Raw genomic sequence first — 13,096 nt, 5'->3', positions numbered from 1 at the left:
AATTTAGCAATATTTGCTAAATTAGTTACACAAATCTAAATAAATATTCCTGTAAGAGCAGCTTTTATTTAACAATTTGCATTTTTAGTTATGATGTCAATGTTGCAGAAAAATAATGCTCAGCTGTTCTGTGTGGGAAATCCCCCCCCCCCAACAAAAACACCACCACAGCCAATGTTGAAAAAAAAAAGTGCATTTATTATTGAAAATTGATAACTTAAAACATCTGAGCAAAAAAAAGCGAGGTCTGTCCAAAAAGCCTTTGTACAAACAGTTTACATACAACTCTACTCGTCCACCCCCTTGGCTTTTCTTAGATATTGTGAACGCCCGGTAGCTCAAATTAATTCTGAAAAAAAAAAAAAAAGATATACAATTAAAAATAGTATTCATGCTGTGACCAAAAAATAGGGAATGGTAACCAATGCCAAAACCACAATGCAAAATGGTGTAAGGCATACGCAGTCCTCTGACTGAAGCACTGCAGGTACCATCCTTCTTCCACGCAGACAGAGAGCAGCTTTTAATAAAGAGTAATGCTAACCCAATAGCTGTAGGCATGCTGATTTTACTGGTTTCAATTTGCCATAATATTGCAAGACCCCCTTAGGATTTCAAACACAACTTATGGACACAATGTACACATATTACTTTACTCATAAATTAATTCAGTTTTAACTTAACTCAATGGGAAGCTGGATTGTTTTTTTGTTTTAAAGAAGACACTAAAAGCACTTCAAGAACCGAACCACTGGATCCTGCAGACACACGCTCTAGAGGAATCTTGTGGTCCATGACAAGTATGTGGAAGAAGGAGATTAGGAATTCAAGTTCACTGTGAGCCAACCAGAAAAGAGAAGCCAGGGCCAAACCTGAGGCTGCCAAAGGAAGAAAACATTAGGAACAAAAAAAAAAAAACTTTTCAAGGTCACGTGCTCCTCTTAAACTCAGGTTAGGAGCAACAAAATGCACGAGAAGCTGGAAGAAACATGTATTCTTTCAACAGGTCCTTTGCCGCTCCCTAGAGGCAGAAATGGAAGTGTAATGTAAGAAAAGTGTAATACTTGTATCTGTGTTTGGTACACGTGCACCAGCTTTTAGTTGCACTTGGTCTGTGCATACATCACTTCACAGTTATTCCTTTAAGTAATCTTGTTTTTACTTTTTTTGGACTTTCAGCATTTAGGATTTTGTTTCACAGAGTCACACCGCCTTTCCTCCAGATAAAAATTTTACAGCTCAGAAACAAATCCAGAGGGGAAAAAAAAGCCTTTCACTGGTCCTATCAGTGTGGAAGCATTTTTGTTGTTGTTTGGGTTTTTTTTTTTTTGGGGGGGGGGGGTGCAATCTACGAGTCAAAATTGGGGGTCATTATCTCAAAATCTACTTAATAGTCACAAGTTTTAGTCCGTAATTCAAATTTATGAGATACCAGCTCTGCCTGGTATTTTTTTTTCTTTTGTTTTTCCAGTGGCATAATTAAGCTTCCATACATCAAAGACAAAACAAACATACAAAAAACACTTTTCCCCTCAGTTCACTTGCATTAATCCCAAAAAAAGTGATTATGGGATATCCTACTCTGTCACTCAAGAGCAACAACAAGGAAATATTAACCACGTGCTGCAGTAACTTCTCTTGTTCTTGTTTTTCTGCAATTATTCAGGAAATATTTCTGGAAATTGACAATAAAGCAGATGAGAATAGTTTCTGTCTTATTTTTTTTTTTCTAGATCTTTTTTCATAATCACAAACATCAAATGTTTCACTCAAAGTATCCCTGAGGTGGTTTGGCCGTATATGTTAGAGTGAATGACAGCTTTGCACTGATCGAGCCACATACTAGTGGTGGTGGTGGTGGTGATGGGGGGGTCTCTTAGCTGTAACTGATGGGGTGAACTGGCAGTAGGAACGAAAGCAGGTGTTGCTGAAGGGTTCTTCTTTATGTCACTTCAAAGTCCAAAAGCTGTTTGTTTGTAGGGAAGCTCTAGTTGTTGGGGATGCTCTGCAGATATGTGAGGATGTGCTGGATCTTAACCAAACGTTCTTTGAGGGTGGTCATGGACAGGACAGACAGCTGGTATCGAGGGTCGATAGGCAGAACAGCCAGCAGCCACCAGCAGCAGGCTGGACCATTCGGAGTCGCCTGGAAGAAAGGAGGAAGAGTGTAAGCAGCTTTCAAGAAAGCACAAACCTTTGCCGTGAGACAAACTGAGCCCAACTCAGTTGAGGGTCCTGGTACTATGTTTAACATCAATGAACAAGGCAAATGTGATACTCTCATCTGGAGCATGTTGAGAAAATCTCTGAAAACTAGTACTGATAAACAGACAAAACCCAAATTATTACACTCTGAATCTCAAGGATCTGAGCAGAACTGGATGTTGTAGTTTAAATTATAGAAATATTCAGTTTTTTTTTTTTATTATTCTGGCTTTGAGAAAAAGCCTTTCCCTTTCTTCCAACCCCAACAGTGCATGCATATTAAATTAAATCCTAATCTTTCATAGAAAGTCTCATAACACAAATGCAGACTATGAGTATTTTGGACTTTTAATGTATTAAGTCAATTATGAGCATGCCAAACCCCCCCAGTAATCAATAACTCCAAAATCTCCTGATCATCTGCCACTTTTATTTATCTATTCGTTTTTTGTTGCTGCAGACATCTCAGAAGTCTAATTAGAAGTGTAATTAAATCCATTCACCCATGAAACTGATTCAAATCAATCTGCTCATAGAGATTTTTAAACTCTGTACCAAGTCAGTGTTTAACTTATTTCTAACTTGGTGCTACATTTATTACTAAACTTCATAGTTTTTCCTTATGTGCAGCTAAATGCAGTACTTAACGTATGACTGTGCCAGAGTCAGGAAGCCTGAGCCAGTTAAAACATTTGCACTTGACACAGTATTAGAAGTGAATGGTCTTTACTATTGTGTGTGCTACAGTTAACTTCAAAGCAAATAATCAGTTTATTTCTCTATAATAATGGAATAAAAGGTCAGTGTCGTGTCTTTGCTAGCATGTGGTAAAGTCTTTTCATGACACTGTTCTGATGCAACAGGGCAGCCAGGATTAGCTATGAAGCACCCTTTAAGCTCTTTAGCCTATATTGTCAATAGACTCCACCCAGTGGGTGTCCAAAGAAGTGAGCTGTAATCCCCTTTAACGCTGCAGGCTGCAAGTAAAAGCTACATCTGAGCGCACACAGCACCTACGTTAAGGTATTAAGATCCCTGACGCAAGCGAGTACGTGGCAATGCGGGTCTCCCAAAAAGGCAAGTGTGTCGAGTTTCAAATGGTCCAGTTTCATATAATAATTTAAAGTCCAAGTGATGCAAGATTTACTGGCCGTGCGCTGTTTCCAAGAAGACGACCGCTGTTGGCAAATTCAGGAGATACAAGTTCTGATAATAATAAATCAACTCTGCTGCCAACTCCCTGCCGTGCAGTATTTTTACAAACTGTTCTGCTGTACAAACAATATAAAGTGACTCACACCATTAATACTTTTCCCCCATATTAACTCCCACTGCAGGGAGGCACACCTCAGCAGAAGTTTAATTATGCAGAAGGTTTCATTTTCCAGCTCACTTATTCTAAATTGACCATGAATTACAAGTCATCCTCTTGTTCATCAAATGCAGTTTTAATTTATAACACACACATGTGCTTGTGTAATCATTGCTGCACTTCAAGACATCAGTGAAGTGCAATATTTTCTGTGTAATATAACAGTAAACACAAAGGACCCACAGAAAGCTTTGCAGTTAAATGCAAACAGCTTACATCCATCTCAATAAGCTCAAGCATTCGATTACCATTTGTTGGTTTATGTGAGATATTTGTAAGTGTGTCAGATACTATTTAATCTGCACAGAGATATTCAGATCTTCACAGATGGAAGTTTGGATATGCTGTGAGACGTACCTGGATGTCAGCTTCTCGTTCTGGCATTGGTCCAAAGTGCTGCAGGATTTGGTTGTGGAAGTGGATCTTGAGGTTCTGGAACCAAACTCGGGCCTGCTCATACACTGCGTCATGCAGCTCTTGTAGTCTTGCTAGTTCTTCACTGTCTTCCACCTGGCAAGCAAAGAATCGTTTGGCCTGGTTAAACTTAAGATACTTGATTTTTCTCCAAGAACAAAAAACAGGATTCCTTCCACCTAAATGACATTCGCTGTGGTTCTTACTCTGCTATCCTCCAAGTGCTCAATATCTGCAGTACTGTAACCGTCTTTCAGTCCTCGGGACAGGACCCGGAAGCGTTTTCCTCCAATAGTGTCCACTACCGAACGCCCATCGGGGAGGAAATGGACACTCCTGATGATCAGCATGCAGCCGTAGTCTGCAAACCTGCAGGAAGGCATATGACTGTTTATTTAGAAAATGTAGCTGAGGTAAATTGTTCTAATGACCCCTGAAGGGCCTTAGGTAATTAATTACATGCAATAACATGTCTACTGACATCTACCAGTCATGAGCAGAAAAATCAATGAAGACTTTGAACAAGTGCTTTCATAACTATCTTCATGTTGCATTAAGACTTTTGTTTAGTGACTTATGCAAACCACAACACAGTGCCTGTGCTTGCATACTTACCCTTTTTCGGGGTCACTGATGCACATCCCAAACTGCCGGGTGCCTGTGTCCATGCAGCGGCGAATCATGAGGCGGTAACGTGGCTCAAACACATGTAGGGGACAAGGCACAGTAGGGTACGCCATGGTACACACAAAGATAGGCACATTCTTTGTCAGGCTGGGGAGAAGGAATTAAAGGGAAACGAGTTTAGGACTTTTCTATGATGTGCATAAAACACTTACTGATAAACATGATGCATGAATGAAAAGGCTGCTCACTCAGAAAGCTCTCTGGTCTCCTCCTGGTGAGTTTTAGTCCTCTCTGCATACTCCCGGCTCAAGTACTGTTTGATCAGCATGTCCAGGAGTATGGTCTCCTTAAATTTCCTAGATGCCAGATACTGAAGCGAGCGGGAGAATGGGTTAATAAAAACAGGAAGCACAGAGCACCTTAAAAAATTAGCAGAACACCAGCACAATTTTGGTAAATTTGTGTCTCTCACCTCTTTGAGACTCTCTTTACAGAGCGGGCACTGGGGCATGTGATCCAAGCAGCGTTCCAGGCAGTTTTTACAGAAGGTGTGGCCGCATGGTGTGCTTACAGGCTCATAAAACAATCTGCATTGGTCACAAAAATCCAACAATCAGCTTGTTGTTCTAGATGTAAGCAGCCAGGCTGTTGAGTCATATCCATGAGCGCTGATGTAAGCCAGCAGTAAATGTGGCGCACAAGGCAGTGCTTACCTCATGCATAGAGAACACTCCAGGTCATTGGAGTCCAGCAGATCCTTGGGAATAATTCTCATTTTAGGTTTGGTGGGGGGGGTTTTGGAGCCTTTTGCCACACCTTAAGACAAGAAGAGGTATTTTAATAAAATTTAATTGAATTCAATTTGGGTTAGAAATTAAAAACAAAACAGCAGAAAGCTGTTCAATGCACCTTGCTTTTTATGCTTGCTACTTCCGCTGTCCACTACACAGGGCTCTATGTCTGACACTGACAACTTCCTCTTCAGGAGGCTTCCTTTGTCCTGGTCCCCCAGTTGAGGAGCAGAGCAAACTCTCTTTAGACCCTCCTCACTACAATTAGAGCTATGCGATCGTAGCGAATGAGCTCGGCTCAAACCAGGTCGCTCCACACTTTCCCAGCATTTCTACACAATGACACAGGACAGAGGTTAAGAAGATGATGGTGGTTCTTTCACTGGTGTGGCTACAACTGCCATTATTAACAAATTCATTATTAAACTCTGCGATTGAGCTCCATTGTGTTAGTACCTCCTGGTTTTCCAGATGGTGCGCAGAGGCAGCACGGACTTGGTGGAGGTGTTGCCTTTGAACTGGTCTCTGTGGTTGGGCTTGTGTATCTGCCACAAGGGTTTTACTGCGTAAGTGAGTCAGTGTGTTCTGTGTTGTTTCCCTCAGGCCAACCTTCACATTCTCATCACCGGGGGAGAGCAGATCACATAAGATCTGTGAAAGAAATCAGCGTGTTATTGGAATGTCACCTAAAATCATCAATGCCATCCTGGGAAGCTTAGAAAACCTGAAGAAGAAACACTTCTGGGTACTAGAGGACTCAGATAGTGTTAGAGCCGGTGTCCCATATTTGTAAGATTTGCTCATTCAAATTCAAATGAATCATCAAACACTGGCTTTAAACTACATATCGTGCCACACAGGTTGAAGGAATACAGTTAGGTCCATACATTTTTGGATACCGACACACGTAACACGGGCCTAAAGAGCAGACTCTAAGCTTTATTTCAAAGGGTTCAACAAAATACTGTCATCACCACCAAAGAATTACAGCCACTTTTATACACTGTGAATTTTCTTCTCAGGTTCATGCAATACTCTTTTTTTCACACAGTAATAATATAACAGTTTAATTTTGTGCAGCGAGGGAAGCATAGACTTATTTGTCCTCTCTGCACAACGGGCTTAACGAGAAAAGAATAAACTACACACTACCATTTGTTCCTTCATTGAAGTGATTTATGTTATGTTCAAAATAAATAATTAATTCCCAGATGTCAGTAAAACAACACTCACAGTTTTAGATTAATCCCAGACTATAAAAACAAAACGTATCAATGAACATCTAAAATTTAAAAGTAGTAGTAGCTTATTGTCTACTACTGACAGAGCCTGAATTATAGATCATTTCACACATGCTTCACTCACTCGTTTTCCTCTACATCGTTTTCTCCAACACTGCATATTTTAAAAAATATTTCATCAGAATATTTCCACAGGAAACTACGTGCAGCAAATAGGGCTTGTGATAAAGCTGGTGAAAGTGATGACCCTGCCAGAAATGTGTATGTATCACAACTTCTGTTCTTCATTTTTACCCTTTCACTCTTATTTTAACAGATGTGTAACCATATGCTGAGCGTCATTTCAGTGTTGTCTGAGCTTAGTCATGAAAACGAGGACAGTGGGTGTCATTTTCATATTCATTAATTAGTTGATTGGTACATTTTGGTACTGAGGAGGCTGGTACAACTCGTACAACCTTGGTTTATTGGCTCATGCTGCCGAGCTTCCACGCTGTAGCAGAAAGATGCCTAGTTCACTTCTAATTTCCAAATCAGAAACATGAGAAATTTAGTTAAGATGCCAACACACCCAGTAACCCAAAATGACCAAACGAATCAATTTTTGAAACGCGATTACAGAAAACGCTTGTGTCGGCAGCTGAACACAGACCAGGTTAGGCACATAATGGCGAACTGTCACGCTATGCAGAGAACGAATGTAGTCCTGCATACATTAGTCAGCTGCATGTCACTTATGTAACTACAATACTGTGCTCTGTCTGATCTTTAAGTGGTACTAACGTCATTAGAAGCACAGTCATAAGATCTGACCCACTAACAACTTTTGCAATTCTAAGATGATCCCAGGGAGATCGAAGGAACCAGCAACGTTCATGGTCATGGAAGTACAAACCAAAAGCAATGTCATTTGTGTGCATCCAATGTCCCTCATACAGTCCACAATCATCACCTTGAGTAAAGCACCAACAGTAAATGCTTCATATTTCCATATTTCCAATAGCTTTAATGTCCCATGGCCTATGTAACTAATTTCTTACTTTCTCTTTTCAATTTAAATATATCAGCATCAATGACCAGAATAATAAAACTGTAAAGGACATTTGACAATATAAATCCTATTAAAAACAAAGCAACGCAACAGCTCCTTCCTTTCAGGATGCTTATAAAACCTAATGTCTCTAACATGCTCCCAGTTAAATGAGTAATTCAGTAGTTAAGATTAAGATGTCATTACAAAAGGCGATTACATTAGGGTTGTAATATAATAGCAGATGCTAAATAAACAGACAAATGGCTCTAAAGTAAATAATAAATGAATAAGGAGAAGGAGAGCTTTGTGTTCCCAGCTTAGACACTCGTGCCCTGGACCTAAACTACTTAAAATAGTTAAAACGGTATGAATTCCACTTCATCCCTGGCAGCAGACTCACAGCAGACACCGTAATCCTCTCACCTTTTCCACTTGTCTTTTAGCACAGGGAAAGTCCTCATCAACAGCCAGGCAGTGGAGGAAGACTTGGAGAGACTCGTCCACTTGGCCCATCTCATGCAGCACCAAAGCTTTCCTAAATAAAGCCTGAAAGAAGACGTGCAAATGTGACTCTCAGATAAGCTTCAAAAACACAAGCTAAAGGTGTAGCTTTTATATATATATATATATATACACACAATGCTTTCAATGCCTGTCAATATGACTATGCATGACATAGATAAAATCACAAAACATGTCGTAGGCATTCGACACAGACGTTTGGTGTCGTGCTTGTGATGTAATAGTCATTAATGTCTGTGACCTTAATCGCTGCATTCTCAGTTGCCATCGAGAAAACCTTGACTGGTCATGACACTCTTTTGTAACATATTTACCCAAAGAGAAGCTCCTTTATGTAACAGTAAAAATAGCAGCCCGCTGTTAAAAGTACGGCCTATAAGCAAACAGTGAGATCGGCAAAAAGTATAATTCACTGGTCACTAATCCAACATAAACCTTGAAAGGTGTTCTATATCAATGTGGATGAATGAATAAACCTTGCTGCTGTAAACTGGTCTGCAATTTACAGGTCATTAGCATATAACGACACTAATGACACAGTTAATGAGGCCGCTCTCTCTCCATCTGTGGGGCTGTGACGGCAGCAGTCTTAAAATACACCTTTTCTAAGTAAAGGCTGGCTGACCGATATATCACAACAGGTGAATGCACACTAGACTCGACTATGCAAAAGGTAGTTGTGTGAGTTCGTCCACTATCCTTAGGGAGTTCTATGCTAACTTACCCAACACCAGTCATTCAACCACATAAATCCCTCAGACTTTTACAAATTTTACAAAGTCATTCTGTTTCTTTATTATTTATTAGTCATGCTTCATTTCTATTTTTAAAGCAGACTACCATATTCCTGCAGTATCACTGAGTGACCTACTTCAGCAGAACAGCTGGATCGGGGACAAACGTTAGTGTCTTCCAAAGCCTGGCGGTACTGTTTCAGACCCATGTACGCCTCCGCTCGAGACAGTCGCGCCACCACCGTCATGTCTGGATCTGCAGAGGACAGGATGAAAAGGAGAGGGGAAAGAAAAACGTTTAATGGCCGGAGGAAATTGCTTAAACCTCAACACTTGCACAAATACAAACCATTCAGTTGCTGCATGATTTGACATGTATGTGACATGCAACGCAGGTTAAACCTCAAGTAATAGCACACACATTATGCAATTAATCAGGACCCTGCATTACATATTAACTGTGTCAATGAATTCTGGGCAAACAGTGTAAAAGGAAAACAAGCTGCAGGAGCCTGCAAGACCAGAGAGATTGGTTGACTTTATGGTTCTGTCCACTGTGGTAGTTTAAATTAAAAAGAAAAAGCACTACAAAACATGACATATGCTTTAAACACAATGACAGGCTTTTTTGAAAGGCAGACTGCTTTGTTGTTGGTATAACAGCTGCCATTAAGGAGGGCCTAAAACAGCTCTAAATATTTCCACCTGTGACAAAGACTAAACATTAAGATGAAGATATATTCCACTGGCTATGTAATCAGCCTGCCTCAGCCTTTTAAAGCAATCTGTCTGCGTGGCAGATGAAGTTTGTTATTTAACTACTGTGTCATCATAAACCACATTGCATACTGTCAGTGCTAATAATGTATTACGTTTCCCTGAGAGAGATTATCTCATTTCTATGGAGCATTTGAGATACTAATTGGAAGGGTAAGGGTAGTTTGTCTTGTCATCGTTACATCAGCGAAGCACCCACTCTGTGTCTGGAACTTTCTATCCTCCCCTCAGGTTGGATGCAAAACTGTGGGTCTGCACTGTCGTAAGCTGGTGCTACGACTGCAATAGCACCTCAGCGGCATCGGTGTAAAGTCCTCTACCCACTGTTGAGTGACAGAAGGGTAATGCTGCTATTATCTTTATGTAACCTTTAATGTGTACAAATCACTGCTTTTGGGACGACCTGAGAGACAATCCAGGAAGAGGGCAGGCTGTAATTTCATATTTTGTCATTTGTCATCCGGCACACAGCCCTTCCTTTTAAAATAATTGAAGCAGCAAACGAGAAACAAAAAAAGGAACACACAAATATATGATGTTAATTTGAAAGCAGGTAACTCCAAGCGTCTAATGTAGGGGAGGAAGTGCATTTGGGTTGTATTGATTATTTCTTAATTTATCCTCAGCAAGCTCCATGTTACATCCAGAAAAAACAAACCATTTACCATTTTAGGGGGGGGGGGGGGGGGTAAAGTTTTGCTTTAAGTTACTCAAACTATCAAATGCAATTCATTTTTTCTGATTAACTAAGACGTACCTTCAAGTCTGAGTCCCTGGGGGTTCCTGGAACACGTTAACTCTTTCGCTAAACATCCTGATATTGTGCTGCTAATGTCTGAGTAACAGAGGTCAAAAAGGATGCAGCATGTTACATGAGATTAAATCACATGAAGGTCCAAAGCAGTTTTCCAGACCTACTGTCAAGCTGCCAGGCTATAGAACTACTATCCTAATTACTATAACAGCACAAGTTTAATGAATAGACTAGATTTCCTTCGTTGTGTGATTGAAAGTAATCAGAAATTTAGTAATCCGGAAATAAAAAAAGAAGGAAAAGAAAGCCTGTTCTTCTTGTAAGACAGCAGCATACCCACAATGCATCACACTGCTTTACTTTCTATTTTTGTTTTCACGAAGGCAGGGTATGCCATCCTCTGGTCTGTCCTCTTTAACCTGGGAACTCAGTGTACATGCGGGCAGTTTACAGTATGACTAGTTTGTTTTTACCGGACAGAGGAGCATTACTCACTTCAATACACCCACATAGGGGTTTCCTATCGATACTTGCATCTGCACCTGCGAAACTCAATGCCAACAAACCTCCCACATCACTAGCAGGCTAACTTCAAATAAATAAACCAGCCTGGTTTAGTTTTTTTCATTGCATAACTTGCTGCCTTTGCTGGGTGTGTATACGGACCCCCGGCACCTTCTAAGACATTTATGAAACCGTGGTTCGCCCAGACATAACAATTACAAAATACAACCGCCCTCCCCCCATAAGAAGTTACAAAACCTGCTCCAATATGTGTCACGACCTGCCTTACGCAACGTGCACAAAGCGCGCATGCCCATCTTGTGCCATTTCGTAAGCTGGGCCCAGCAGATAGGCAGAGCAAGAGGAGACTGGCGTCAGTATAACACATGAAATTAACTAATTACTACTTAAAAAATATGTTGGTCACCATGTTGTCGCCTCTGAACCCATTGAGGGCAGGGGCCATACACGTATCCCGCTCCCGTCACTACTACACAACGCCGCTTAAGTAATAACACATCCGCACTCCAGTCATGCCTGCTCGGTGAGAGTGCGCAGTAGACACACCTCTCCCGAGTGCACGGCTGGCACTGTTAACAACACTGACCTGACTGAATCACGTCGGTTGCTAGGTCCACGGCTTCTTGGTAGCGTTTTCTTCTACAGAGTGCGTCCACTTCCATTACTTTTTTCGATTTTTCCACCTCCTCCGGGAACCATTTACTTAGTAGTCCGCACAAAATCACGTTCACTTTCTCCTCGCCCCTCACGTGTTCAGTACACAGTTTACATTTGTCAAGCAGCCGTCGCTGTAAGCATCGTTTACAGTATGAATGTCCACAGGCTAAGGTCACGGGTTCACCTAGAAAGCAGTGACAGTTAGGACACTCCAGCACGTCCTCCTCCGCGGAGCTCTCCGCCGCATCCCGGCTACTACGGCCCGACAGCGGCTCTGGCCCGGCCGCTTTCCTCTTAAAGTTGCGGAGGATACAGTCCACGAAAGTGCTGAGCTGCTCGGGCTGCACAGGACTGTACCGCATAGCAGCTGAAAACCAATCAATGGCTTCTCTAAGGCAGTTTTCGGACGCTAGAGCGTTAGCTTTCTGAAGTATAAGTTCATGGTGGTTCTCCTCTTCCGAGACGTTGCCCGAGTCAGCACCGATGAAGAAGGCGCTTCTCTCCTCCAGGGCGTCCGCCGCTTGCGGCTGGAGCGACATATTAGCGTCTAAAAAGATGAGCAATAATATGTTATAGAGACTTACTGCTAACGTGTTTATACATTTTACGGCTGCCGTGGTCCTCAGCGGTATATTGAACGCACTTTCCCATAGATACCCGATTGTTACATAAAAAAAATAATTGTCACGTGAGCAGCAGACTCGTGCCGTGATTGGTCGGGACCTCTCGGTTACAAAACCTGTGCTTGAAAGTTTCATAACTACGGAAGAGACGTAGTAAAGTTGCCAGTGTGCTAAATGTCAACGCTCTAACTGGAACTTCTTAACCCCCCCAAGTCCTTCACAGTCAAATAAAACCAAACAGAAGCCATATTACTGCGAAAGTTTGAGCGGGAGGTTTTGAAACCAGGGGAAATAGGAAACCTACTAAAAGGCATTCATAACTGCTTGTGTAATACGATTTTGTAACACTTTCCCAAGTGTCAGTTTTATGTAATTAATTTCATGCACCTTATGTTTTCCTTGTTCTTTCGACTTTCTCAGTGTAGTTTCATACTTTCATTTGCTGCCGGAAATATTTACTGTTTGGTTTTTTAGAAAGTTTTGCACAGAAAAGCAAAGATCACAACACCCGGTCACTGCTAGGATTACGTCACAGCCATATTATTTATGTAAGGGGAAATTACCTTTCTCCAAAGGTAACAGGGCTTGAGGTCCGGTCTGGGGAGGTGTGTTTTTCTACCCCGGTATGCTTTTACTGCAGTGGCAGTGTGTTTGGGATCATTGTCATACTGATATATGAAGCTGTTGCCAATCAGATGGTTTCCAGATGGTATTGCACAGTGAATCAAAATCTAGCTGAAATACTATTGGTGTTGTTCCAAACCATGACAGCCTTTTTCCCTGTTTCTCTTCCATACGAATGTCTTCTTGACTATCTATCT

General features: G+C 41.3%; 1 protein-coding gene across 2 annotated transcripts; it reads right to left on the bottom strand.

Moving 5' to 3' along the window:
• Window positions 1-202: 202 nt before the first annotated feature.
• Window positions 203-12,308, bottom strand: lonrf1 (LON peptidase N-terminal domain and ring finger 1). 2 transcript variants are annotated; one of them, XM_085356970.1, is made up of 13 exons: window positions 11,582-12,308; window positions 10,474-10,551; window positions 9,077-9,195; window positions 8,107-8,229; window positions 5,866-6,060; window positions 5,528-5,741; window positions 5,332-5,434; window positions 5,091-5,205; window positions 4,867-4,988; window positions 4,607-4,765; window positions 4,198-4,360; window positions 3,935-4,087; window positions 203-2,146 (listed from the first exon to the last, which is right to left on the bottom strand). In XM_085356970.1, exons 1-13 carry the CDS (start codon window positions 12,189-12,191, stop codon window positions 1,988-1,990), a joined length of 2,313 nt encoding a protein of 770 aa, XP_085213096.1. In that variant the 5' UTR covers window positions 12,192-12,308; the 3' UTR covers window positions 203-1,987. The 2 variants fall into 2 exon arrangements, with proteins under 2 accessions (XP_085213096.1, XP_085213095.1); XM_085356969.1 differs by lacking the exon at window positions 10,474-10,551.
• Between the last annotated feature and the right edge of the window lie 788 nt (window positions 12,309-13,096).

This window comes from Diplotaxodon limnothrissa, linkage group LG6 (assembly GCF_057381915.1).
Source record: "Diplotaxodon limnothrissa isolate DT_005_m linkage group LG6, D_limnothrissa_male_GT1.1, whole genome shotgun sequence".
Taxonomy (NCBI): Eukaryota; Metazoa; Chordata; class Actinopteri; order Cichliformes; family Cichlidae; genus Diplotaxodon; species Diplotaxodon limnothrissa.
Note: the sequence above shows the minus strand (reverse complement) of the source record. Positions and strands in the feature narration are given on the sequence as shown.

Bases quoted from the DNA above. Each gene is read 5' to 3' on its own strand.
- lonrf1 (XM_085356970.1), bottom strand. From the start codon at position 12,191: ATGTCGCTCCAGCCGCAAGCGGCGGACGCCCTGGAGGAGAGAAGCGCC. The intron at 5,435-5,527 runs GTGCATTGAACA...TCTTGTCTTAAG, and splicing joins TAGCAAGCATAAAAAGCAAG to GTGTGGCAAAAGGCTCCAAA. The intron at 4,361-4,606 runs GTAAGTATGCAA...GCCTTCCTGCAG, and splicing joins ATCAGTGACCCCGAAAAAGG to GTTTGCAGACTACGGCTGCA.